The sequence below is a fragment of the Artemia sp. Qi Xiang Cuo genome, chromosome 19 (assembly GCF_049724085.1).
Source record: "Artemia sp. Qi Xiang Cuo chromosome 19, ASM4972408v1, whole genome shotgun sequence".
In the NCBI taxonomy this organism is placed as follows: Eukaryota; Metazoa; Arthropoda; class Branchiopoda; order Anostraca; family Artemiidae; genus Artemia; species Artemia sp. Qi Xiang Cuo.
In genome coordinates, this window is record NC_142812.1 from 20545454 (window position 1) to 20570929 (window position 25476).

General features: G+C 34.4%; 1 protein-coding gene across 2 annotated transcripts in view; it reads right to left on the reverse strand.

Annotated features, from left to right (window-relative positions):
* ACC (acetyl-CoA carboxylase) overlaps positions 1–25476 on the reverse strand; it is a 290230-nt gene that overhangs the window by 79554 nt on the left and 185200 nt on the right. Inside the window, exons 22-27 of one of the 2 annotated variants that reach the window (XM_089105579.1) lie at positions 23458–23639; positions 20342–20415; positions 18481–18659; positions 11319–11469; positions 7732–7968; positions 3188–3391 (exon numbers count right to left, since the gene is read on the reverse strand). In XM_089105579.1, the coding sequence (XP_088961705.1) occupies positions 3188–3391; positions 7732–7968; positions 11319–11469; positions 18481–18659; positions 20342–20415; positions 23458–23639 (1027 nt within the window). Of the gene's footprint in view, positions 1–3187; positions 3392–7731; positions 7969–11318; positions 11470–18480; positions 18660–20278; positions 20416–23457; positions 23640–25476 lie in introns of both variants that reach the window. The other variant, XM_089105578.1, reaches the window with a different exon arrangement.

A 25476-nucleotide genomic window follows, 5' to 3' on the forward strand; every position in this document is an offset into this window, starting at 1 on the left:
GACATTTTTATCATATTTTCGACCATGCTGAACAAAATGGCTATCTCAAAATTTTGATCGGGTGACTTTGGGAAAAAAATTAGCGTAGGAGGGGGCATAGTTTCCCTATATTTTTTTTGGTCAATCAAAAAGGTAAATATAAATTTTAATGTCCTTTCCAAATAGCCAACCCACGATTTTCTTGTACCAATGGTTCTATAAGTTAACCCCTTGAAAAAAAAAAAAAAAAAAAAAACAAAAAAAAAAACAAATAAACACGCACACGTGATCTTTATTCTGGCAAAAAATGGAAAATTACACATTTTTGCAGATAGGAGCTTGAAACCACTAAAGTAGGGTTCTATGATCCGCTGAATATGATGGTGTGGTTTTCATTAAAATTATATAAGTTTTAGGGGTCTTTCCCCTTTTTCGAAAATCAGCCAAGTTTTCTCAGGTGCGAAACTTTCGATGGGTAGAACTAAACTTGATGAAAGATATATATTTGAAATCAGGATAGAAATCTGATTCTTTTGATGTATCTATTGGTATCAAAATTCCGTTTTTTAGAGTTTCGGTTACCATTGAGCCGGGTCGCTCCTTACTTACAGTTTGTTACCACGAACTGTTTGATAATACTACCAAGGTAAGTGAAGCTTCCGACCTGATGAATCTTTTCATTGCCCAACGTCACCTTTCATCTTCACTTATTCCTAGCCTTAGTGACGTAGTCTTTTTAACATTATTTTTCAAGCCTATTCTAGCGCCCTGAACTCGCAAAACCTCTAAAAGTTCATTTATTTTGCTAACATTTTCATCTAGAAAGATTAGATATCAGCATAATTTAAGCCCAGGAGATTTTCTCTTCCCTATTTTGATTTCTTGGTCTCCCATTACCTTTCCTGTACTCCTTAAGACAAAATCTATCAAAATGATCCATATAAAGGGGGATAGAAAACAACCCTGCTTAACTCCTGATGTAATACAAAACCAGCTGCTAACCTCATTTCCTACCTTAACCGCCTTGTGTGGTATCCTTGTATACCATACAAGGATAAGACCTTTACTAAAGCTCTTCTATCAACAAAATCGAACACTTGCTCATAATCTATAAAACTAAGGACCGAAGGTGTTTGACAACTCAGGCCCTTCGCAATTATTAATCTAAGAGTGAAATTTGGTCGACTCATCCTCTACCTTCTCTAACACCGCACTGTTCTTCTCTTAAAACTTTGTCTACAGCACTTCTCAGTCTAAAAAGTATTATATTACTAAGTAATTTTCTACCAACAGAGATTAGACTAATGCCTCGATAATTACCATACTCACTCTTATCACCTTTCTTATACACTGGATAAATTAAGGTTTTCCTAAAATCGTTAGGTACTTCCCCTTTTTCAAAAATCATATTCATAATCTTTAGTAACTTATTTCTAACCTCGGAGCCACCATACTTAAGAAACTCATTTGTCACACTATCAGCACCTGGAACTTTATCATTTTTTAATCCTTTTAGTACTGTCGCTAATTTTTTCTCACAAAAAAAATCTTCTCTCACATCAATAGTGTCACAAACTTTTTCATTTTTCTCTATATCTTTTCCTGCAACTTTATCTCGGTTTAAAAATTTTCAAAATGTTCTGTACATCTCTCTTTAGCTCTTTCCTTATCACTAATTGTGGCCCGTTCCTATCTTTAACTGGGATAAGTTCAAATAGACTACTCCCTCTCAATTTAATAGCATGCCAGCACAATATTTTACTATTATGCCGTCTAGATGCATCCTCCAGATCCTCGACAATTTCATCCATGGCCTCCACTTCACCCCTCCTTAGTTCACATATTTACAGTTTTTCCACTTCCCTCACGTTTCATTTATTCTCATATAATATTTCATCCAGAGAAGTCGTGTATACGCCCTTTCTCTTCACCTATAAACATACAACTTTTCACTAATATTCCCAGCTGCAGTCCTAACTTTCTTCCCTAAGACACTATCAACAACTTCACGGAGGGTTTTTCTAAAACTATTCCAACCATTTTCCACATTGTCTTATTTTAAACTCTTAGGGTTAGTATTCAACTGTTCCCGGAAAGTTTCTCTCAAATTCTCATCCTGGGGTCTACCAACATCATAACTCCCCGGGAGGTAATTACCCTTCCGAAATTTTAGCTTTAAATTAACCCTAGACGCTTCTAGACGGTGATCTTTACTTTTAACATCAATAAAGGCACTCCTATATACCCTAGTATCTTGTATTGATCCTGCCAGTCTTCGGTTTACTATAACATAATCAATAAGGTTTGTTGTCTTACCATCACGTGACTACCGTGTTAACTTATTAGCCATTTTGTGACCAAACACCGTATTGGTTATAACTAGATTGTTATACCTACAAAATTGCAAAAGTCCGTATCCTCTACTGTTTTGTTTTCCTACACCAAATTTACCTAGTCTATGATACCATCTATCCCTATTTCTACTGACATTAAAATGGGCGTTAAAATCTCCTAGTAAAACATCTACCTGGAACCCTGTCTATTTGCTCCTGTAACTGTAAGTAAAATTAATTTGAGTCGCTAGTATCTCCGTCAGTTAGCTCTACAGGGGCAAATACTACTATAACTGATGCTCTGAACTGATCATTCATAAAATGAGCAATTAGTATTATTATTACCTTCCCAGCCTAAACAAAATTTAGCAGCTTCCTTATTCATCATGAGCCCTACTCACTGTATGTACCCCATCCTTCCTGCCTGAGGAAACAAATTCTATATCACCTAATTTCATGCTTCCTACCCCTGGGATATGAGTTTCTGAAACTCCTAAAGACCAGTTCGAAGCGTCTGAATTAGTCAGTCAAAATGTCGATACGATAGTTATTTTTTAGCGTCGTAACATTCCCAGTTCCAATTTTCATGTTCTTTAAATTTATTGAAATTATTTTGGCCTCAGAAAAAGCAATGATCCCAGATACCAGTGTAGGACGGGGATCACAGATCTTCTCAAGTCTACACCGAAGCGCTTAAGCCGGCTCAGAACCGGACAGTAAGAAGTCCCTATCAAACATTCTATTGTCCGAGAGCACTGTATTTAATTTTTTTTTTTTTTTGTAAATTAAGAGTTTACGGAAAGGATTTCCGTAATAACGTAGGCTGAGCTTAGACTACCATAGGCCTATTAAATTATAATAAACATGTTTCTTACTACTCCAGTTTTGGGATCAGTAACTTCTTTGTACATGCAGACATCTAGGTAATACCCACTCTCGTTGGCTAAGTTAAGCCTGATAGGCACGGTAGCCTCATTGGGGGATGGACGTATAATCATACGCAATTCAGCTTGCAAAACTCGAAGCTTCCATAGACGAGGTCCATAACGCATTACCATCCCTCGTACACTCTCCTCAATCTATAAAATAATTAAAATAGAAAACATTACATATATATGATAAAGTTAACACCAATTATCCAATTTTTAGGTTTCAGCTTTTTTAATGGGGTTGCCGTACGCTACACTGTCTGTGTTGCTGGCAGTTCTCAATCCTTGTCTTCCCATATTAAATCGCCAAAACTTCAACTATTACAATTTCCCCGTTCTCTTTGGGGAACAATAAAGGATACAGTTCTTTCTTTTTTTTTCTTTTTCTACTATTACGATTATTTAATTTTTATAGAGTATTTCCAATTTTGCTTTTTACTGTATATATTTCTTTTTTGAGTCACGATTATTATCTTCTAGTTATTCTTCTCCGTTTGAAATATCAAAGAATGTTTAAATGAAGAGTAGGTTAACCTTTCGTAGCCAAGCAAAAATACCCTATACTATCTAAGTGAAATCTTGAATTTACATGGTAAAATAAATGTTATTTTTTCTAGCGTATTTAAAATGGTAAATATCAAAACCTTACCAAAAAGGAAGTTTCAAGTTTAACCCCCAGGATAACCTGAAAATTACATAAAGTACATATGTTTTAAGTAGCATAGTAGCTAAGGCCATCAACAAATTACGTTTTCCACAGCTGCCCCCTTTCCTGCGAAAATGACTCAATTCCGCCTCCTCCCCGAATCAAATTCATGGGTAAGGCCTTGTCGGATACCTAAAAATTAAGCCTGTGATAGAAATATTGTTCAAATATATGCTTATTATCCCACTATGTATAAAACTATTACTACTGAAAAATATATAAAAAAAATAACTTATGTTTAAGCAGGATGTGCAAAACCTTTTGTTTTTCTGTTTTCAAGTGTGGGGCTGTTTCTCTGGGTTGTCTGTTTTGCTTGATTAATGTTTCACTATACTTTTTGTCATGAATTTTAGCATAGGTACTATTACACAATCAATTTGAGGTCATAACTATTGTTTTCGATCTTAATCTCTTGTCTCTCCCCCTCCCCCCCTAGATGACACTTTTCAAAAGAACACACAAATTTTTTTGGTATTTGACAGCTTAGTGTATCCGCATCACCGGTACATATCTTAAATATAGAGGCATTACTTTGGTTTCGATAGGAAGCAAATTGCTTAGCATGATGATATTGATTAGACTAAAAGATGCTGTAGATAAAGTTTTAAGATTCATTCTTTGATCAATGATTGAGAAGTATCTTCATCATCAGACCCCTTTAGTCCTCAGTTTTATAAATTACGAATAGGCATTTTATTCAGCCGATAGAACAGCTTTGGTGAAGTTCCTACCGTATCCTTGTATACCAGACAAGTCCATTGAAGTAATTAGTGTTATGTATGACAACAAGATTGCTGCAGTTAAGGTAGAAAGTGAGGTTAGTAGCTGGCTTGGTGTTGAATCAGGAGTCAAGCAGGGTTGCGTCCTATCCCCATTTATATTAAATTGTTCTGATGGATTTTGTCCTAAGGAACACAAAAAAGGCTATGGGAAGGTAAAACTCCTAGACTTATATTATGCGGCTGATTTGATTGTCTTAGATGAAGATGTTAGCAAAATGCATAATTTTTTGGATGTTTTGAGAGTTCAGGGTGCAAAAACAGGCTTTGAAAATTAATACTTAGAAGATTGCGTCACTTACACTTGGAATAAATGAAACTGACCATGTGATGTTGGGTAGTTAGAAAATTGATCAAGTAGATGGCCTTACATACATGGGTAGGACTATAAGTAAAGATGGTGAATGCAATGAAGATATAAAAAAACAGAATAGCCCAGGCCCAGAGTGTTTTTACACAGTTGAAAAATATTTTGAAGAATAGGTAAAAAAAAAAAGTTTGCAAACCAAATCAGAAAACTGGAAGCAACGGCAATGACAGTGGTCACGTATAATTCTGATAAGTGGGCGCTTCCAAAGGCAGAGGAAGATTTGTTAATTATTTTTCAGAGGAATTGCCTACAGTTATTTATAGGACCCTGTTGACTGACAGCATGTCAAACGACAAGCTGTACAGAAAAGCTGTACAGTTATTTATAGGTACCCTTTTGATTGACAGCATGTCAAACAACAAGCTGTACAGAAAAGCTGTACAGTTATTTATAGATACCTTTTTGATTCACAGCATGTCAAACGACAAACTGTACAGAAAAGCTGTACAGTTATTTATAGGTACCCTTTTGATTGACAGCATGTCAAACGACAAGCTGTACAGTTATTTATAGGTACCCTTTTGATTGACAGCATTTCAAACGACAAGCTGTAGAGAAAAGCTGTACACTTATTTATAGGTACCCTTTTGATTGACAGCATGTCAAACGACAAGCTGTACAGAAAATGCAGTTCTATCCCACTTTCTAGGGTTATAATGGAAGAAAGGTTCAGATGGCTAGGGCACGTTTCATGGATGAGATATTGCCAAAGGTTGTACTTTTTGGACGTCCACATTGAACCAAACAAAAGCAGATCGTCCCAGAATGGAGTGAGAAGAGGTCGTAAGAAAGGGTTTAAAGGAAATTAGAACTTCATGAGAGAGGATAAAGTGTGAGGCTTTAAATAGATGGGGGTGGAGGAGCCGCATGCGCAGCTGTGTGTGCCTCAGGCGGTTTGATGCTGCAGTGAATTGTTAGTAGTAGTAGAAGTACTATCTTACATAATTTGTCAAAAATACTTCATAAGAGAATTATTTTCATCATTATGAAGATGAAAAAGTGTCATTAATTTTCCTTATGGAACACATCATTACCTAATATGCACTTTTTATTAGCAAGGGTAAGAGAGGTGCAAAATAGAAAAAGGAAAAAAAAGTTAACGAAGTATTGTGGTTACAAATTGGTAATAATTCGTAGGGTCGTAAATGTGGCCTAGGAAATAATTTGTGAACTCGTCATATGATGAGCGTACATACAAAAAAAATTAAATTGGAAAGGAATATCGTGGTATTTACAATAGGTATTTAATCTTAAAATCTGCTTTATTAAGCCAACAAAATTATTCAAATTGGCTTTATAATAAATACTTGAATTTGTCACAAATACTAAAAATCCCTTAGCAATACGACCTTAGAACGTGCTGAGAACGAGCATAAAAATAAAGGAGTTAAAACGAACGAAAATGGAGTTACAACGAGCTTAGAACGTGCTTAGAACGAGTATAAAAATAAAGAAGTTGCAATGAGAAACTTTTCTAAACTCTCTATAAATTACATCAAATCAAAGTCCAATTTTATTGTCTTCGAAGCTTCTATATATTTTTCCCAATTAATATTTGAGGCGGATAAAATTTATAGTCAGAATTTAGCCCTTAAAATATATCCTTATCCACCTCTCTGAGACTAATACAAAGGAAAAATTGGTAACAAATCAGCAGTTTTACAAGTATATATATACCATATCTACAAATTAATAACAGATGAATTTTTCGACCATAAAACACCAGGAATACCTTAATAAAACATGTGTATTAAACGCCAACAGTTGCTTTTACGAAGTAGAATAGTTCACACTTATAGGCAGGGAGAAGCTACTCATAGGGACATCTAAGGTAATATTAAGATTTATATTTTGCATTAACAGCAAAGACAGACCAATTCTATCTTAGAACCGTTAACACCCCCCCCCCCCCAGGAAAAAGAAAATCTGATAATATCTTAACTTTCTTTTAACCAACTATTTTTCTTACTATCTTCGCAAATGTGATGCTTTAAACATAATAGGTTATAGGAGAAACGTACGCAGCTGTGTCAACCACGAGCGGCTTGGCACTACGATGAGTTAATAGTAGTATTGGAAGTTACGTTAGCAAAATTAGCACGGACATACATAAAAGAACTAGATATTTTTAGATCCTGCATCAGTAATTTAACATATTTATCTCCTTTTGTATTTCGCTGATCAACATCACGTTTTTACAATTTTTTGAAGTTACCATTTCAAGATATTGATGCAGTTTAATTACCAAAGACATTAAAAAAATATTTTGCCCTCTGAACCCATCCTGAATACCACAATTTCCTAAGATTAGGATATTAAGGTTAATATTTGATTTGGAATGTGGCTTGGGAGTTGAACATGGTGTCTCATTTTCTTTGTATCTTGAGTATTTTTATTTTTATTAGTATTTATTTTTTCTTTGTTTTTATGCTATTATTTATTTTGCTGTTGCTGTTTAAGGGTGCCAGTTTATAAGTGCTCACTATTTAAATGATATAATTTTTAAAGGTAATGTTTAATATATGCAATTTTCCCAAGACTCCTAGATCAGGACGTAAGCCCCGAAATTTTTGGCAAAAATCCAAAGAAATGTCAGCGCTGAAACTGAGATCAATATAGTCAGAATTCTACTTACCTTAGCTGGATCCATAATGACTGTCGGCACAAAATTCAAAAATATATGATTGCAGTCAGTTCTTCTGGCCATGGGATGCGAAAACGCCACCTCAAGCTCGTCCATAGACTCTAATAATAGTCGCTCTCCTTCATTCTGGAGGTATTCAAACGAAGCTTCTTTTGTAATCAGATCAGAGTGTCTAATAATTGAACGGATAAAAAAGCGATAGTCGGTGACTTCTTGTCCCTTAGCAACCTAAAAGTAAAAAAATAAATTAAAAATCCATTTGATATCTCCTTTAGATATCCCTCGTGTGAGCTAATACCCCTTGTTTCACACAGAAAAAAAAATTGCCGTGATATACAATATTCATCAATCGCACCAATGAGCAATTTCAGTTGTTGTTTTGTTCAATTAATTAAAAAAAAACTTTCCGAAAAAGAAGTTTTTTTCGTACATACTATTCTAACCTAAATACAAGTATGCTACTTCTTATTAGATTTGCACGAATCATATTTTGACAGGTGTACTTTAGTGCCTGTTGAACTTCAGTTCGTTTATTTATCTTGAATTGATCTAATTTTTCAATTATTCTTCATGCGTTTACATTTATTTTATTATTATTATTTTACTCTTTCCGGTTATTACTATATACAAATTTTTGGACTGATTTTTTTTTTTTTTTCATTGAATATACAATGCAATATATACATTGAGATACTATACAACTTTGGAGCTTTCCAGGCCATAGATTTATTCCTATAAAAGACTGGAATTGGAATGAATTTTTAAAACCAAATTGGCTAATCATGACGAACAACGAAAATAGAAAGAAAAGAAAGGAAACAAACAAAGAATGAAAATAAAAAATGGTAAAATGCCAACCATAGGAAAATAAATAGTAAATAATTTGGACCGTCTACAGTCTGTCCAAAGCACAAAAAAAAGAAAAAAAAGAAAACCCACGAAACAACAATTGAAGATTACCAACCAATATTTTTGATATATCCTGCAAGCCCTCAAATATTATTACTGGGTATATTTTGGAAAATGCCAACATTTTCTCTCAAATTTAGATGATTTCAGGAAAATTTATGAAATTTTCATGAAGAATTGAAACAAAACACCGAGATTTACTTTTAAAGATTACCATATACACTTGACAACGCTATAGTTGAATGAAGTCGTTCGACAATCATGTAACGAGCCATATTTAAGAATTTTAAAAAAGGTTAGAACTTCAGCAGAATAAGTGTAAATGAAATAAAGTTGAATATTACCAATAATTAAAGAATGAATAAAGCTAATAATACTGTCGAACTGAATCAATGTATGGACCAATAGTTTTTATTCAAGATATTAATAAGATACTCGATATTATTATATACGTGTAGTCCAGTAAAAATACGGTTTTGATCCAGCATTTGACCAACAGAAATGTTTTTGGCACCCAAATGTTCAGAAAAATTCGCTCAAAACAAATCCAAAATCGGCCGTGCAGATATACCCTTTAATTCAGGGAAAAGATGGAAAAACTCAAATTTAAATTTCTGCCATACTTTATGGATTTAAAGGTCGTTCCCTATTTATTCAAGTCGGGGGAGACCAAAAATTACATCAGAATTGCAAAATTTCATCGCCTAGCAAGGGCGGATCCAGGATTTCTTTTCGGGGGGGGGGGGGGGTTACTAATTTTTGACTCAGTTTTCGACTAATTTTACTGATTTTTACCTAGGTTTTACTAATTTTCGACTTATTTTCGACTCGGTAAAAAATTTCGGGGGGGGGAGTTCAAACCGGGTAGCCCCCCCCCCCCTGGATACGGCCTTGTCCCTTAGTACCCGAATTCCACCCAAGCAAGTTCAGAGGGGATGAAAATCAGATCCTTAATTTGTGCAGTATTTGGTGGATTCAAAGGTCGTTTCCTATCACATTTGAATCCAAGTCTGTGGAGATAAAAAATGAGATCCGAATTGAAAAACTTTCTCACTTAGTACCCTATTTCTACCCTAAGCGAGGTCATAAGGGGTAAAAATACCCTTTGTGGTATTATAATAATACAATACATAATTAGAAAAAAATAGGGAAATGGGGTAGCCTACTAAGTGATGTAATTTCCCAATCTTAATGTCATTTTTGGTCTCCTTGGACTTGAATTAATAGGAAACGACCTCTCAATTATACATTTTTTTCAATTATGTATTATATTATCATAATACTAAAAATGGTATTTTTACCCTTTCTTACCTCGCCTGGAGTGGTAATGCGAGACTAAGTGATGAAATTTTTCAATTCTGATCTCATTTTCAGTCTCTCTGGACTGAAATAAATAAAAAAAGACCTTTCAATCCAGAAAATATTGCAAAAATTTAAATTCGAGACCCCCCCCTTTTTCCCTGTAAAAAAAGGGGGGTTTCTGCAAGGTTGATTTGGGCTGATTTGGGGATATGTTAACAAGCACATTTTTCTGAACATTTTGGGGGCAAAATCATTTTTGTTGCTCAAATGCCGAGGTTGGGCTTTTTTTTCCGTAGTTCTACTGGACTAATAGAAATAACGAGTTTTTAAGATAACACGAAAATTGGACTAGTGGACTAGTGGAAATTTACTGGATTTTTTACTGGATTTACTGGAATTTACCCGATTTAGTGGAATTTACTTGATTTAGTGGACTAGTAAATTTACGTTATTTCAGTCTCTAACACGAGTAATCCAGGTAGACTTGAGCTCTATTTAGAATTTACTTTACGTAAATTTATATAAAAAGCAATGAAGACCACACTGCCTTTCCATCATAAGCGTCAACAAGAAGAAGAATAGGGAATTTACTTTACGTAAGTTTATATAAAAAGCAATGAAGACCACACTGCCTTTCCATCATAAGCATCAACAAGAAGAAGAATAGGGAATTTTTTTCCTAAGATAGTGGAATTCCATATTTGAATGAATATTATAGAATTCCACTGTCTTAGGAAAAAAAAACTCCCTATTCTTCTTCTTCTTCTTGATGCTTACATTAGTTTATGTTACATTATAGACAAGCAACAAAACATAATTTCTAGTTAAGCAATTAATAAATTTTGAAAATAAATTGATTAAGTTTTCCTGTATAAGCTTTCACGCTTGATCAGAGTTTCAATCCTCAACTACATTCGGTATTTTCAATTTTTGAATAGTTCGTATATATTGATTAGAATCAGGGATGCATCCATCATTTGTGTTCAGGGGGGGGGGGTACAAAACAAATCACAAAACGCAACAAAAATATGTTTAAATGCATTTATGTTACTTTTGTACGAGCCAAAAAAAATCAGGAGGAGGGATTCAAACCAAGTAACCCACCCCCCTGGATACGGCCCTGATAAGAATAATATCAAACGATGATTATTACGGTTTTATGGATTTTCACGTCAGCCTAGCGAGAAAGGACTTGTTTAAGTATGAAAGACTATCTTTAACCCGACGTAACTTAACCATTTAGCATAGAGAATTACGTAGCTAGTGTGAAAGCAGTTTAACTACAATTTATTTGCTAAAATTCGATTCAGCCCGAAGTTCAGAAAGTTCGGAAACATGGGATATGGGCGAAACTGAGAACAAATTACCTTTGCTTTTCCGAGGTACAAATGCATCTTCTGGTTGGAAGTAGCCAAGGCCTCAAGTTCATAATTTTGCATTCGATTGATTTCTAGTTGAAAAGCAAGAGCTGGTTCTAAGTGTCTATAGATCCGGTCTTCAGCAAAACCATCTCTGTACCTAGATTTAAAAGAGAGAGAAAAAAAAGTCTTAAATAAAATCCTTGAAGCTTATAACCGCAAGTTCCTGGGCCAAATGGAACAGTTTTTATAGCAAAACATTAGTCACAGAATTTAGACAATATAGCAAAAGCTACACTTCGTACAGAATTGAACTCTTTCGTTTTAAAAATTATGTCATCTATCTTTGATTTAGCAATTTGTTTTAGATGGCACTCAGTTTCTATCTTGGTCTGAAATTTCTCCCTTCATTATATAAAATCTGTTTTTTTTGTTTGTTTTTTTCACTTTGAATTAACTTTGAAATACTTTTTCATTCAATTTTTCTTACCAATTATTTAAATATTAAAAAACGATGCATAAAACAGTCAAACAAGTTATGAATTCTCACAAATTGTATAATGTTGAAAAAAATTTTGTTTTACTTTTTCTATAATTGAAATTTGATTTGTCTTTCCGAGCTAGAAAACTTAAAAAACACTTTATTCGTTAACAAACAAGAAATTTAAATTTTTACAGAATTTTCTAAAACAGAATCATCTAATTTATATGACAAATGTCTATATTTTAACATACTGCCTCATCTGTTTTCAAATTCAATTTAAAGATGCAAATTCCTACGGCTAAATGGCCTATCATTTAAAAAACACGATTAATCATTTAGTTTATATAGTTGAAAAAAAATTTAATTATATAGTTGAAAGTTGAAAAACATATAAATTTCAGTTGAAAAACAAAAGTTGAAAATTTCAGTTGAAAAACCTTAACGCAGAGCAATTAGTTTTTATTGCTGTGTAGATAAAGCATTCACGCGGAAAGCTATTTTAAAGTAAACGATTGCATTTCGGGAGGGAGTAGGGAGGAATCGGGAGGGAGAGGGAGGAATCGGGAGGGAGGATGGAGGAAAACAAACAAAAAAAAACTGAAAAATGATTTGAAAATCCTGGAAAAATCTTTAGCATAACGAGATTCATGATGAGAGCAACAGCACGAATATGCCACTAGTCTCAGCCATTATGATTTATTGATATCAAGAAAATATCGATCATTATCGGTATCAATATTTGATAAAATATCGGTACTGGATATCATTTATCAAAAAAAGCAACAACAAAAAAGCTCTACATTGGAGATTGTTCCAAGTATCAACTAATCATCGGATAAAGGTGGTTGATGAACATTTTCAGCCGATAAAAAATTGTGAAAAGCCTTAAGACGTAAGAAAGGGTAGGTCCGGACATTCTTCATCGTCACAAGCTAGTGCCTGATACAAATTAAATAAAAAAACAAGTTTTTTAGCTGAAAGTAAGCAGCGACATTAAAACTTAAAATGAACAGAAATTATTCCGTATATGGAAGGGGCTATCCCCTCCTCAACGCCTCGCTCTTTAAACTGAATTTTTTTATTGTTTTAAAAAATAAATTTGTTAGACAGAGTCAAACTTTAGCGTAAAGAGCAAGGCGTTGAGGAGGGGACAGCCCCTTTCATATATGGAATAATTTCTGTTCGTTTTAAGTTTTAATGTTGCTCCTTACTTTCAGTTAAAAAAGACTTGTTTTTTATTTAATTTCTGAACGTTTTTAAATTAATGCAGCTTTGATTTCGGCTCACCGTACATGAATAACTAAAACGAAATTTGCATATTAATTTTACTTTTTTTTGGCTAAATGCCTTTCTCGAAATTTTGTTCTGACGTAACTTACGAATTAACTTACGGAACGAAATTCTATATTCGTATACTTTTATTACGTATATTAGGGGTTCGCCCGCCAGTAATACCTCGCTCTTTACGCTAAAGTTCAAATTTTATTCCAATTCTTTAAGAATGACCCCTTAATTAAAAAGGCCGTTAATTAGAATAAATAGCTCTGATGAAAGTACAAAAAAACTTTAACGTAAAGAACAAGGTAAGAACTAGGGAGCGAACCCGATCATATACGTAATAATTTCTGTTCGTTTTGAGTTTTGATGTTGCTGCTTACTTTCAAATGAAAAAATTGTTTTTTTCTATTCAATTTCTGATCGCTTTTTTTAAATAATGCTGGGAAATCTGGGGCCCCCTTCACAGCAATGTCACTTACCCCATGAAAACTTCCTCCGTGGAAAGATCCTCCCACATAACCCCCACCCTCCCTCCAACTACCAGAAAAATCCCCTGCTGAAAACTTCTGTATACTTCCCAATAACCAATACTTTATGTAAAAATTGGGCAAAGCTCATAACTTGCAGACCTTCCCCCGGGGACTGTGAAGGATTAAGTCATCCTAAAAGATATAGTTATACTATTTTTCGACCATGCTGAACAAAATATCTATCTCAAAATTTTGATCGGGTGACTTTGGGAAAAAAGAGCGTGGGAGGGGGCCTAGTTGCCCTCCATTTTGGTCACTTAAAAAGAGCACTAGAACTTTTAATTTCCTTTCGAATGAGCCCTCCTGCGATATTCTATGACGACAACAAAACAACAACAAAAAAACAAATAAACACGCATCCATGATCTTTCCTTCTGGCAAAAAATACAAAATTCCATATTTTTGCAGATAGGAGCTTGAAACTTCTACAGTAGGGTTCTCTGAATCCGATGGTGTGATTTTCATTAAGGTTCTATGACTTTTAGGGGGTTTTTCCCCTTTTTTCTAAAATAAGGCAAATTTTCTCAGGCACGTAACTTTTGATGGGTAAGACTAAACTTGATGAACTTGTATATTTGAAATCAGAATAAAATCTGATTCTTTTGAGGTATTTATTGGTATCTATCAAATTCCGTTTTTTAAAGTTTCGGTTACTATTGAGCCGGGTCTTTTCTTTCTAAAAACATCAAACTTGTTCGTTCTGTATAAATGAATGAATTCTTAAGATTTCTAATCGATTTGATTGGATTCATAACAAAAACTTGCTTTAAAAGCCTATCGATTAGTATTTTTTAAGTTGCAGCTTCAAGAAACAACATATTTCCAAATAGTTTCCAGTTAACTTCGGAATAAAGATAATCCAGAAATTAACAAAAATTAACTACTTTGAAGGATTAATCCTTGCGATAGAACGCTTAAAAAAAAGTTCTGAACTTGAAATCGAATAAGCTGTTGATACGTATTTGAAATATTACACAGTCAAACTACTTCTACTAACAGTTCACAGCAGCACCAAGCAATGGCTGTCCAAAACAGCTGTGCACACTCATCCCCCATCCCAGTCTATTTAAAGTTTCACTCTTTATCCCTTACATGAGATTATATTTTCCTTTAAATCCTTTCTTATGACCGCTTTCCACTCCATTCAGGGATGACCTGTTTTTCGTTTCGTTTGGCCTCTTCACCCCCTTCCATAAAATTTCATTTTCCCTTTAAGTCCTTTGTCTTGGCCGCTTCCCACCCCATTCAGGGACGACCTGATTTCGTTTGGCCCCAGAGGGATGACCAAAAGGCAAAATTTTTTCCCATCCGTTATCGTTCATCCGTGAAACATGACCTAGCCATCTTAGCCTTTCTTTCATTACAGCTATAAAAGTGGGATGGAACCACATTTTCTGTGCAGCTAACTGTTTGATGTGCTTGTGGGAGGTGGGAGGGTATGTCTTTTCAGAAGGGGGTTTTCAGAGATGGGAGGGTATGTTTTTTCAGAAGGGGGTTTACAAAAAAATACAACTTAAAACGTATCAAAATTTGTTTATATACAAGTTTGTTACGTTTCTACGAGTCTGACAAAACACTTAGCACCGCCTAATGTATATGCCTGAATGTCTTTCACCCTTACAAGATCTTTCGATCCAAACTATAACTCTGCTGAAAACAGGTAGCTGAATATAAGCTGAAATATAATATAAAAAATATTAAGCTGCAAATAAGAAAATAAGACAATTTCAACTTTCAATTGTACTAATTCAATTGTAATATCTTCAATTGTAATAAAAAAGAGAAATATAATATTTTGAATCAGCAGACAACGGGATAACGGCGATAATATGGAAAGAAGTCGCAGGTATTTCTGACTGAAGGTAACGGCACGTCCTAAAATCTCCCAAAGTCTCTTTTTGCTCCCTTTTAGAACAATTTTCCTTTACAACTCTTTCGGCACGCCGTGATGAATTATGTTTCAAATTTGATGTCAGTATTTTGGCGAACCCACGGCTTCGTGATATCCTCCGCCCTGAGTATCTCCCTTCGTGACAACGGCTCCCGCGACAAGTAACTGAATCGGTACCTAAAATTCAGCCAGTACTAGAACGACATGTGTTACGCATATAATTTTGTTCCCCCCGTCAAGATTTTTAACCCTACACTCACTCATCAATAATTGCACATATTTATTTGTCATAGTTCTTTATTCTTATTATTCATTGTTGATCTTAAAGTTTTTTCTTTAATTTAAATTTTAAGTTATTTAATTTATTTTTTTTTAGATAGTTGGATATTTTAATGTCTTAGGTTTTATTTAGACTCTGTTTGTGATATTTCGAGTAAACATATAAATTTGTATTACGATTTTTATTTATTTAGTGCCTTATCTTTTATTATGACAAGAACTGCCACCGATCGACATGACCGTGTAAGACGTTTGACAATAAAATTGTTTGAGTTGAGTTAATGACTGAATAAAGGCAATACATTGATAAAAACAAAAGGAAAAACGAGACAAAATCAAAGAAATTATACCATTACTTGCCCCGTTTACAGTTTACTGGTTATTTGCCATTACAGTTTACCGTTACCATTAGATTACCATTACTATTAGATAACCATTACCATTGACAATACCACCTTACCGTTAACATACCGGTTTACTTGCCCGTATACCATTATGATTGAGGCTTAATCGCAAAGTTTACTGGTTATGTATTTTTTGGTTGGTAGTCTCCAAAAGGAAAAGTTTTTGTTCTGTCGTTGTCAAGCAAACTTCGAAAGGTTCGATTTTCGTTGGTTTCTTTTTTTTTTCTTTCTTTTTTGTTTAGCACTGAGGACGACTTGGCGGAGGTCCTTGTCGAAATATTTGCTTGTTTCTTCGTCTTCATGGTTCGCCACTGGCTGACAAAATCCTCATTTTTTCACCCTTTTTTTATTATATTTTTCATTTTGTTATCTTCTTTCCTCTCTGAATTTCAAAAGGAAAAAAATTTTTTTTTTTTATAAATTATAAGATGCTACAACCTTTTACTGCAAAGAAGAAATAGAAAAGAAAATTAAGAGCAAAACGCACTAAACTAGAATCCCCCAATAATTTGGGGTTAATTGCAAATTCAAGCAATTACATTGAAAACTTGTAAAGGTTAGTAGTCATCAATTTGTACTTAGTAAATTCTAATTATTTTTTTCTGTCGTTAATTTTATTTATTGAATTTCATTGCGCTGTGGTTAGATCGCAAATACCAGTACAAAATATATGATATTTTGTAATCTAGATATTTCATGATATATAACATATATCTAGATAAAAAATTTTCCTCTACTGTTGGCAAAATATTGTTCTTTCTTTCTTTGAAAATTATTAAATTTTTACTATTCGTCATGATTAGCCAATTTCACCTTAAAATTAATTTAAACTCCAGTCTCTACAAGGATAAATGCATGGCCAAGAAAAATCCAAATTTGCATGATTCCTAGCTAGGCGATAGATCCCGTTTCGGTCCCGCGTCCCCTCATAATCTCAAGATACTTCGACAACTTCGGTAAATCAAACCAACCTTAGAGGTGGGGGCACAACGCACCTCTGTTCGTACATAAGATACTACGCTGAAAATCACCGTGAGAAAGAACGAGCTGTTAGGCTGGTTCACTGTGGTACTATGTCTATCTTTTAAGCGAGCCTTTAAAGGGATGTGTCAATTTATCAAATGAACCAGGGAGTTTTTTCTCATAAAGCAGTCAAACAATATGTTATATAGTTGAAAATAAACTAATATTGCATTTCCAAATCCAATTTGTCAAACCTGGGCTTTTTCAAAAGATATTTTTTCCCCATTGGTAGATGGCAAATGCTGGAAATATTGGAAAACAAACTGGAAACACTAGACCAAAACTGGAAAGAGATGGGAAACATTGCCAAACACTGGAATATTTTTACGAGCAAGGACTAAATTTTGTGCAAAAAATTCTATAAAACTAAATTCCGTTACCCTTTAACCTCAAGCACTTTACCATTTCTCCTCACACGCTTTGATCTTTGGATAGAGACAAAATACTACACATAAGGTCATACCCATGATTTGATCCACGTAAGACGGGGTCGCTCATGCATATTTTTGTTAAGGGAATCATTCTAGGCCTTTTTTACCACTGAAATATCTCAAAAGTCAGTGTCTCCATGTTTTTTTTCATGTTAGGAGGGGATAAAGCTATGAGGGGATGTCTGGAGATGCTGGTTGTATAATATAAAATTAACAGAAGTTCTTCATAGGAATAAAACTGACTTTTTAACTGCTTAGGAGGAAGATACTGCCCTTTATTTTTTTTTTTTTTTGCTAGTCCCTCAAGGATATACCTTAACATAAAATCGACAGATTAGTTAAATCTGCCAAAATTTGGGAATAATAGCCCTTAATATTTCTTTTTTCTTTTTAAGAAATTAAACTATAACCTAAGAAACAGAATAGGAAGTAGTGCTGGCAGTCTTCTCGTGGTGCTCCTGAGAGTAGCAGGAGAATATAGGGGCCTACTACTGCTAATTTCAGTCAAATTCCCGCCACTGGCAGTCCTGTCAGTGCCCGTCCATGAGGCTGGGCATTTTGAGGAACATATTGCCAAAATTGGATGGATTGAAGGCCACAATCGCTGCCAAAATCAAGAATGGAGAGAGAGTCAATCCCGCTGGACATATGAAGCGCCAACCACGGCAAAAGAAAAGATCCATTGAGGAGCGATATATAGATGTGTGTGCATGGGGGGGGGGGTGCTTTTTGGGGGTGTAGAGGGAATGACCCTTCGTGGCCAGAGCCTTGACGAAGTTTTCCGAGCTCTCCCATAATAACAAGAAACAGAACATAAGCAAGAAGACAAGAGGATGAAACAAAACAGTTACCTGTACGTGAAAAACTTGGGATGTTGTTTCTTCACAAAACAGACGTAAGTGATTCTTCGTATGCCTCTGGCGGTCAAGACTTCAGCATGGCGAGAACAAAATCGAGCAAATCGGGCCGATTGTGTGTTGTCTTCGAAAGAATCAAACCTGATTGCAACGTTGAGGATGTGTATTGGCTCCTAGAGATAATGATTCAATCATGAAAAAATCAAACAACAAAACAACAACAAGTAAATAATCCTATCAATGTTGACAGTTAATGATTATTTTATCATTCACTGGCAGTGAATGACAGTGGTTTGACAATGAATGATAAGTGACTGATTATTTAATGATATTTTATAGAAATAGTTTTAATAGAACTTATTACTAAGTTTATTTATGTTACAATTACTTTTACTATTTATATTCTAAATTGATTTATATTCTTATAAATCAATAAAAAGTGTACATACGTTAAATATTTACTTACTACGAATGAATTAAAAAGATATAGTCGTGTCTCCTAAATGAGGAGCCAAATGGCAGGGCTTTAGAGTTTTGGAGGCTCAGCATCTCCAACTTGAGGAAATAGACATATGCTATTATAACAAGAAAACACAAACATCTTGTTTTTATATAGTATCTTTGAGGTTCCTTTGCAAAAGTTATCGTAAGTGAATCTCTCCTGAGGAAACCATTCCTAAGCCTTGTTTAAGCCTTCTCGCTCCAGTCTAGCTCAGACCACCTTTATTTTTTAATCTAAAATTTATCTATTTTTTTTTTAATTTATCTAAAATTTTTCTATTAAAGAAACTATACAGATCAGAAGGCAAAAGAGCGGAAATGATTGTTTTCATACTGTTACATATACCTTTTATTGCATGTAAAACTCCATTAGCGCTTAGTTTTACAAAACAACAACAAAAATTCAACAGTAAACTAAAACCAAAATATTAAATCGTAACAAACAAAAATCACAAATCGTAAAACAAAAATCGTAAGCAAAAATGTTTTTGTTGTAAAGAACAAAACAAATCTATTTAGTCACCTGACTCGAAAAAACGATATACATGGGCTTATATTGAAAAATAGTTTCTTCTACACTACAAGACTTTGTCAACAAATGTTACCGACTGAGTTATTACACAAGCAAAAAGGGTATATTTTTTGTACAGTCCATTAGCTATTTATATATAACTTTGTATACTGTTTGTAGCATATATAACTTTAAACTGAACAGAACGGTATATTAGTTCTTAAATTTACCACAATTTAGCAACCTTCTGCGAATGGCCTCGCTGAACACAGTGCAAGAGCTAATGGGCCGAAAACGGCTAACGCGCCCTATCTTGGGCAAACCAACTTTACAAAACCGTTTTCCTCTGAGATTTTTTATGAAATGTCTATAAGGGATTTGTAGTTGTAATGATTGCCAAAGGGTTATTAAGAGTCAAAATTACACAAAAAAAGAGCTACAAAATAGAATAATTCCTTCTTTTGCATCTAAATTTTAATGTTATCTTATACTTGCTCAGAACAATCACACAAGCCCAGTCAACATAAAAAAATCTAGTGGCTTTGGGATAATTAATTTCATTAAAGAAAGGACACTTTGGTAAATTCTAATCCAAATAACATCTCAAAACGGGAGGTAAGCCCTGAAAAATGAAAATTCCAAACGAAAAAAAAATCCAGTTTTTTCTAAGGATTTTGTAAAATTTTTAAGAATCGGTCAGTTCAGTTATGGCATACAATTTCAAAGCAAAAGCATTCATGCAATATAAATTCCTGGTCATAGGGGTGCTCCCACAAATACCTTTTCAGTGGGTAGAGTCCTTTCACCAAAGTTAAATTCCGGAAAAGGTGAGCCTAGACTTACTGAGTGGTTCATTGATCGCGAACTCGACTCTTCCATAGACATTTCCAATATATCGTTTTCTTCTTCTAAGGATCCTGCAAAATAGTTGCTCAAACTAAGTTTACACTTTGCGTTTTACGGGCAAGCTGGAAAATAAATCAACGAATTAAACTCCGAGAAAGAGTTTCCCCGCAGTTTCGACGATTTACTTTCCAGTTTGTCCATATTTCGATTAATTTAAAGGCAGCTTTAATTAATTTTAAAATCAGAGAATTAAATAAATAAAAACAAGCGCGTAATTTTATCAGGCATAATTTACTCTTTTGATATTGAATAAAAACCAACGGCCGGTCCTAATCTAGTTTCATGATATATTACTTGAATCGCTATGTACGTAGATAAATGCTTAGAAAGAAGAAAAGTTTATGCGTTTAATCTATTTTGTCTATGAATTAAATTTTTTTTTGCTTTGTATTCCGTTTTGTGTGCTTTATAATTTCTTTTATTGGCGATTTCCTTATTTTGTACAATTTCTTTTTGTGTATATGGCCCCCTGACTTTTGAAATACACTTACATTTATATGTCTTATTACAGACCAAACATCCTTTGGAGGTGGTTAATATTAAATTGAGTTATCTACTAACGTGGATTTGCATTGTGGCAAATCAACTCCGTTTGAGTCGCATGATTTTATCTAGGCTGTATAACGCGACTGTGTTGCCGCATATTCTGTACGTTCCCCCTTTTTGGAGAATGTTTCAGAAATCTGATACTATGCAAATTCGGTCCTACTACCTTTTCCTCCGCTACTTTTCGTCACACTTTCACCTGGCTTCACTTTCATTACGTTGTTGAGACTACCCATGTGGATGGGGAATGGAAATAGACCATTTTTATGCAACAAAATCAATAAAGAAGACTATATCTATGATTCCCAGATTGATTTGTATAAATTGGCTTCTATTTCACTCCTGTCCGGATAATTTTACAAGGCTTCATTATAAAGTCACCGAACCGTGTCAGATCGTTCGAAGCAGATCACCAATTTTGAAGCAAGGATATTCCGCGAGTGGTCGCTCCCCCTGTGGTAGTAGTTTCGATTTAGCGTTTTTAAATATTGTTTTGTTTGTTATGTGAAAGTATTGTATGTTCTGTATTGTGTTAGTGTTGTAAGTATTTTATTGTTACGTCATTGTTATTAAGTTATTGTTATAATGTTAAGTATTATTTTGTATTCTTTTTTTTTTTTTTTTTTTTTTTTTTTGTGCTCCGTCTTTTTTATTTTTTTGTCGGGACAGTTTAGAACATTAAATAAATAAAAACAAACAAAAGCCCGCCAATAAAAAAAAGTTACTGCTTATAAATCTATCCAATTTATCTATGAAAGTTAATATACTTCACAGATTTAAAACATTAGCTGTGAAGATCACAAAACGCTACGAAAAAGGGTACCTGTCCCTTCTACCATTGACATTCATTTCGAGTTTTGTCGTAGTCTAAGGCTGCATACCAGAGCCCAGAAATGATTAACAATATTAAAGCAATCGCTGTTATTCACGTCCCAAAAGCCCGGAAACCAAAAATGTAGTGCCTCATTCCACCTAAAATGGTTGTTGCACCTGCTCATTTTCCTCTTACCTCCCTAAGACCGGTCCACAAAATGCCTCCCTTCCAAAAAATGTCAGCCAACTATGATCTAAAAATACTCTTCATTTGTGTTTTTGACATCCCCTCGTGGAAGACTCTACGAACAGTACCTCCACCCTCACCTCCCGGTTCAAGCCTCTGCGCATATAGCCTATAACTCCAACGCAATACCTTTTTTTGAAAGTAATAAATATTTTCAAATGACGGAAATAACAAATAACTAATTATCCTCATTTATAATTGGTTTCTGGAGTGCGTGTTAAGATTTTTTTTCCTCTTTTTTCGTCTGCTAGTTTTAAATCATTCATTTGGGCTCGGAAAAAAATTGACAGTTTTTTTATGGTTCAGAGCACCATAGCACCAGCAATCATGATAATCAGTGCAAATTACTAATACGAACAACCAACGCTAATAATAATTTGAATCATGATCTTATCTAAGTCAATACTAATTTACAACTTTACATTACTAAAGTAAAAGGAGAATGTCGTAAAGAAAGATTTAAGGGAAATGAGATCTTCCATGGAGGGTGCAAAGAAGGAGGCTTTGAAGGAGGATTAGGATGGAAGAGGAGCTGGCATAGTTGGGTTGGCCTCAGGCGGCTTGTTGCTGCGGTAAGTTGTCAGTAGCAGCAGTAGTTACTAAAGTGTTGAAATAATTTAGGAATTTGAAATGATATACAACTTAATCCTACTAACAGAAATAAATACATGTCACATATTAAAATATACACTGAAAATGAACACTAAAAATAATTGATATGATCATCTTATCTAAGTCAAAACTAATTTCAAATTGTTATCTAAGTAAAAAATAAGGTGATAATTTCTACATAGGTAATGTTTTGAAATAAAACATTACAGTCATGGCAAGTATTATTATTTTATTCAATTATATTATTTATTCAATTTATTTATGCAATTGTTTTTATTTCATGCAAATACATTATTCAGTTATTTTTATTTTATGCTATTATGTTATTATTTATGCAGTTATATTATTTACTCCATTTTAACTTACGAGAAGAAGCATTTAGGATTAGTATAATCAGAGGATACATCACAAAGGAAAAGGGATAGAGAGGGTTGCACTTAAAAAAGCGTCTTTACATTCAACTAATTATGTTTATGCATTAAATCACAAAGGAAAGAGGACACAGAGGACGCATCACAAAAGGAAAAGGGATGGAGAGGGTTGCACTTAAAAAAGCGTCTTTACCTTCAACTAATTCTATTTATGCATTAAATCACAAGGGAAAGAGGACACAGAGGACACATCACAAAGGAAAAGGGATGGAGAGGGTTGCACTTAAAAAAGCGTCTTTACACTCAAATAATTATGTTTATTCATTAAATCATTCCTCACGGAAAGGTTTTGAACAGAATTAGCGGAATTTTGAGTAGACAATTTCTTTCTCTAAGGAAAATAGTCGTTTATTACTCAATTTTTTTTTCTTTTTTCATTCTAAAAGAAGAAAAAGTGAAATTACCATTAAACAAATCCAGGATTTCCATAAAAGTTTCTTCAAAGTCATCAAACTTGGCAAAGGCTGCCATACAGCCCATTCTTTGGCAGTTATCCAGCTCTCTACACAACGGGAAATCTAGTCTATCTATTTCATCAAAGGAGGGAACGTGGCTAATCACTGGGTTCAACCGATTATGAGGCACCCTGTCAAAATAAACAAGTCAGTAAAATATAATACATATAAAAATAATTAACCTGAAAGGGCGACAAGAACAAAACCCGGGACATTCCTTTGCAGGTAATGTTTAAAATGACAATGGAGGAAATGAGATTTCATGAAATTCTGCGATCTTGGGTAGACCATTACTTTATGCTTCTATCTTATATCGCATGGGTCGGTTCAAGGCCGTATCTAGGCTGGTGGATTGACCCTCCCCCTCGGATGTTTGTCTGACAAGTAAAAACGTAACAAAAATGAATATAAACAAATTGTTGATGGGTTTTTTGAAGCTTTTTTGTAACTCACTACCCCGCAAAAACTCCTATTGTACCCCCCCCTCTGCGAAAAAATCCTGGATACGACCCTGGGTCAGTTCATTCCAAATAGTCCAGGCAGAAAGTTCAAATTCAAATTTTTATTTTCAGAATTCACAAATACATAAATAAAAAACAACACTTTCGCACTGGAGAAAAATCTATGAGGGTTCACGGCCACGCGAAAGTCCGCATAACTAATTACCTAATAAATCAAATAATTAAATAAATCAAACAAAAATTAATGATAACAAATCCAGCCTCTATCACTCATCAATACTCACCTCCTCCACCCTGCCTGCCAGGGGCGAATCTCCAGCATTTTTAATGGGAGGGGGAAGGGGCTAGAGAGGTCCAAATCTGGATAGTCAAAGGGCATGGGATGTGTAATATTTTTTTCTCCCCATTATTGGAGGGAGGGCATCTGCCCCCCTTGCCACCCCCAAACGACGCCCCTGCTGCCTGCCTACCCACTTTTACCTCTCCTAGCCACTTATCCTCCCTTACCCAGCCATCACCGACAATACTGTAAGATGGGTTTTATCCTAATTGATTAAAAAAAACTATTTTTAGTTGCGTCCTGATCCATACTTTATTTTAATTTCACCCTTTTAAAAAGGGTAGTCTTTTCTGTCGTGGTAGCAGCCATTTCTCGTATTTGTAAGTATTCTGGCTTAATACCATTTGTTCCTTCAATTCTCTCCCCAGGTTTTGGACCACATACCATGTTATTAAAATTCACCTCGAACCCTCTTTTATTTACCCTTGGTAATTTCTGCAACTATATTTTACCCTTGGGTAGATAGAAACTAAAACGTACAAGGGAAATTTAACGAAGTTGCAGCTTTGTAAAATGAGATTTACGTTCTTGTTTACGGTATGTGCAGCCTGTATTAAATCGGAACAAGGTGTCACACTAAAAACAAATCCTGGCCCAATAGCCAGCAACAATAACAGTACCACTTAATGAGTTATGCGATGCTCAGTATAGAGAAAACATGGCTTGAAAATCTTTCCAAACAAAAATCCAAAACACAAGCTATATTTTGGGGAAGAAAAGGTCAACATTAATGTTGTTTGTCATGATTGTTTGATTACGATCATTAGTTTTAAAAACGTAGAAGGGAGTTTAACGAAGGGGTAAGGGAGTTTTAAAAACGTAGAAGGGAGTTTAACGAAGGGAGAAGGGAGTAGAAGAGAGTTTAAACATGAATGTTTTATAACGATGATTAGTTTAAAACGCAGAAGGGAGTTTAAAGGTTTTTTAGTTTTAAAAAACGTAAAAATGTAATGTTGCTTGATCACGATGATTAGTCTTAAAAATGTAGAAGGTGGGATCGTTCAAATATATTGGTGATTCCATAACTGAAGAATTATAGAAAATTAACTTAAATACGGAAAACATGGTGTATATTCACACATGAAGTCTGATCATGTGATGTTTAATCAGAATGTCGAGGGATTGAATAATCTGTATTTTTGTGATTTACCCAATTTATTGCCTCAG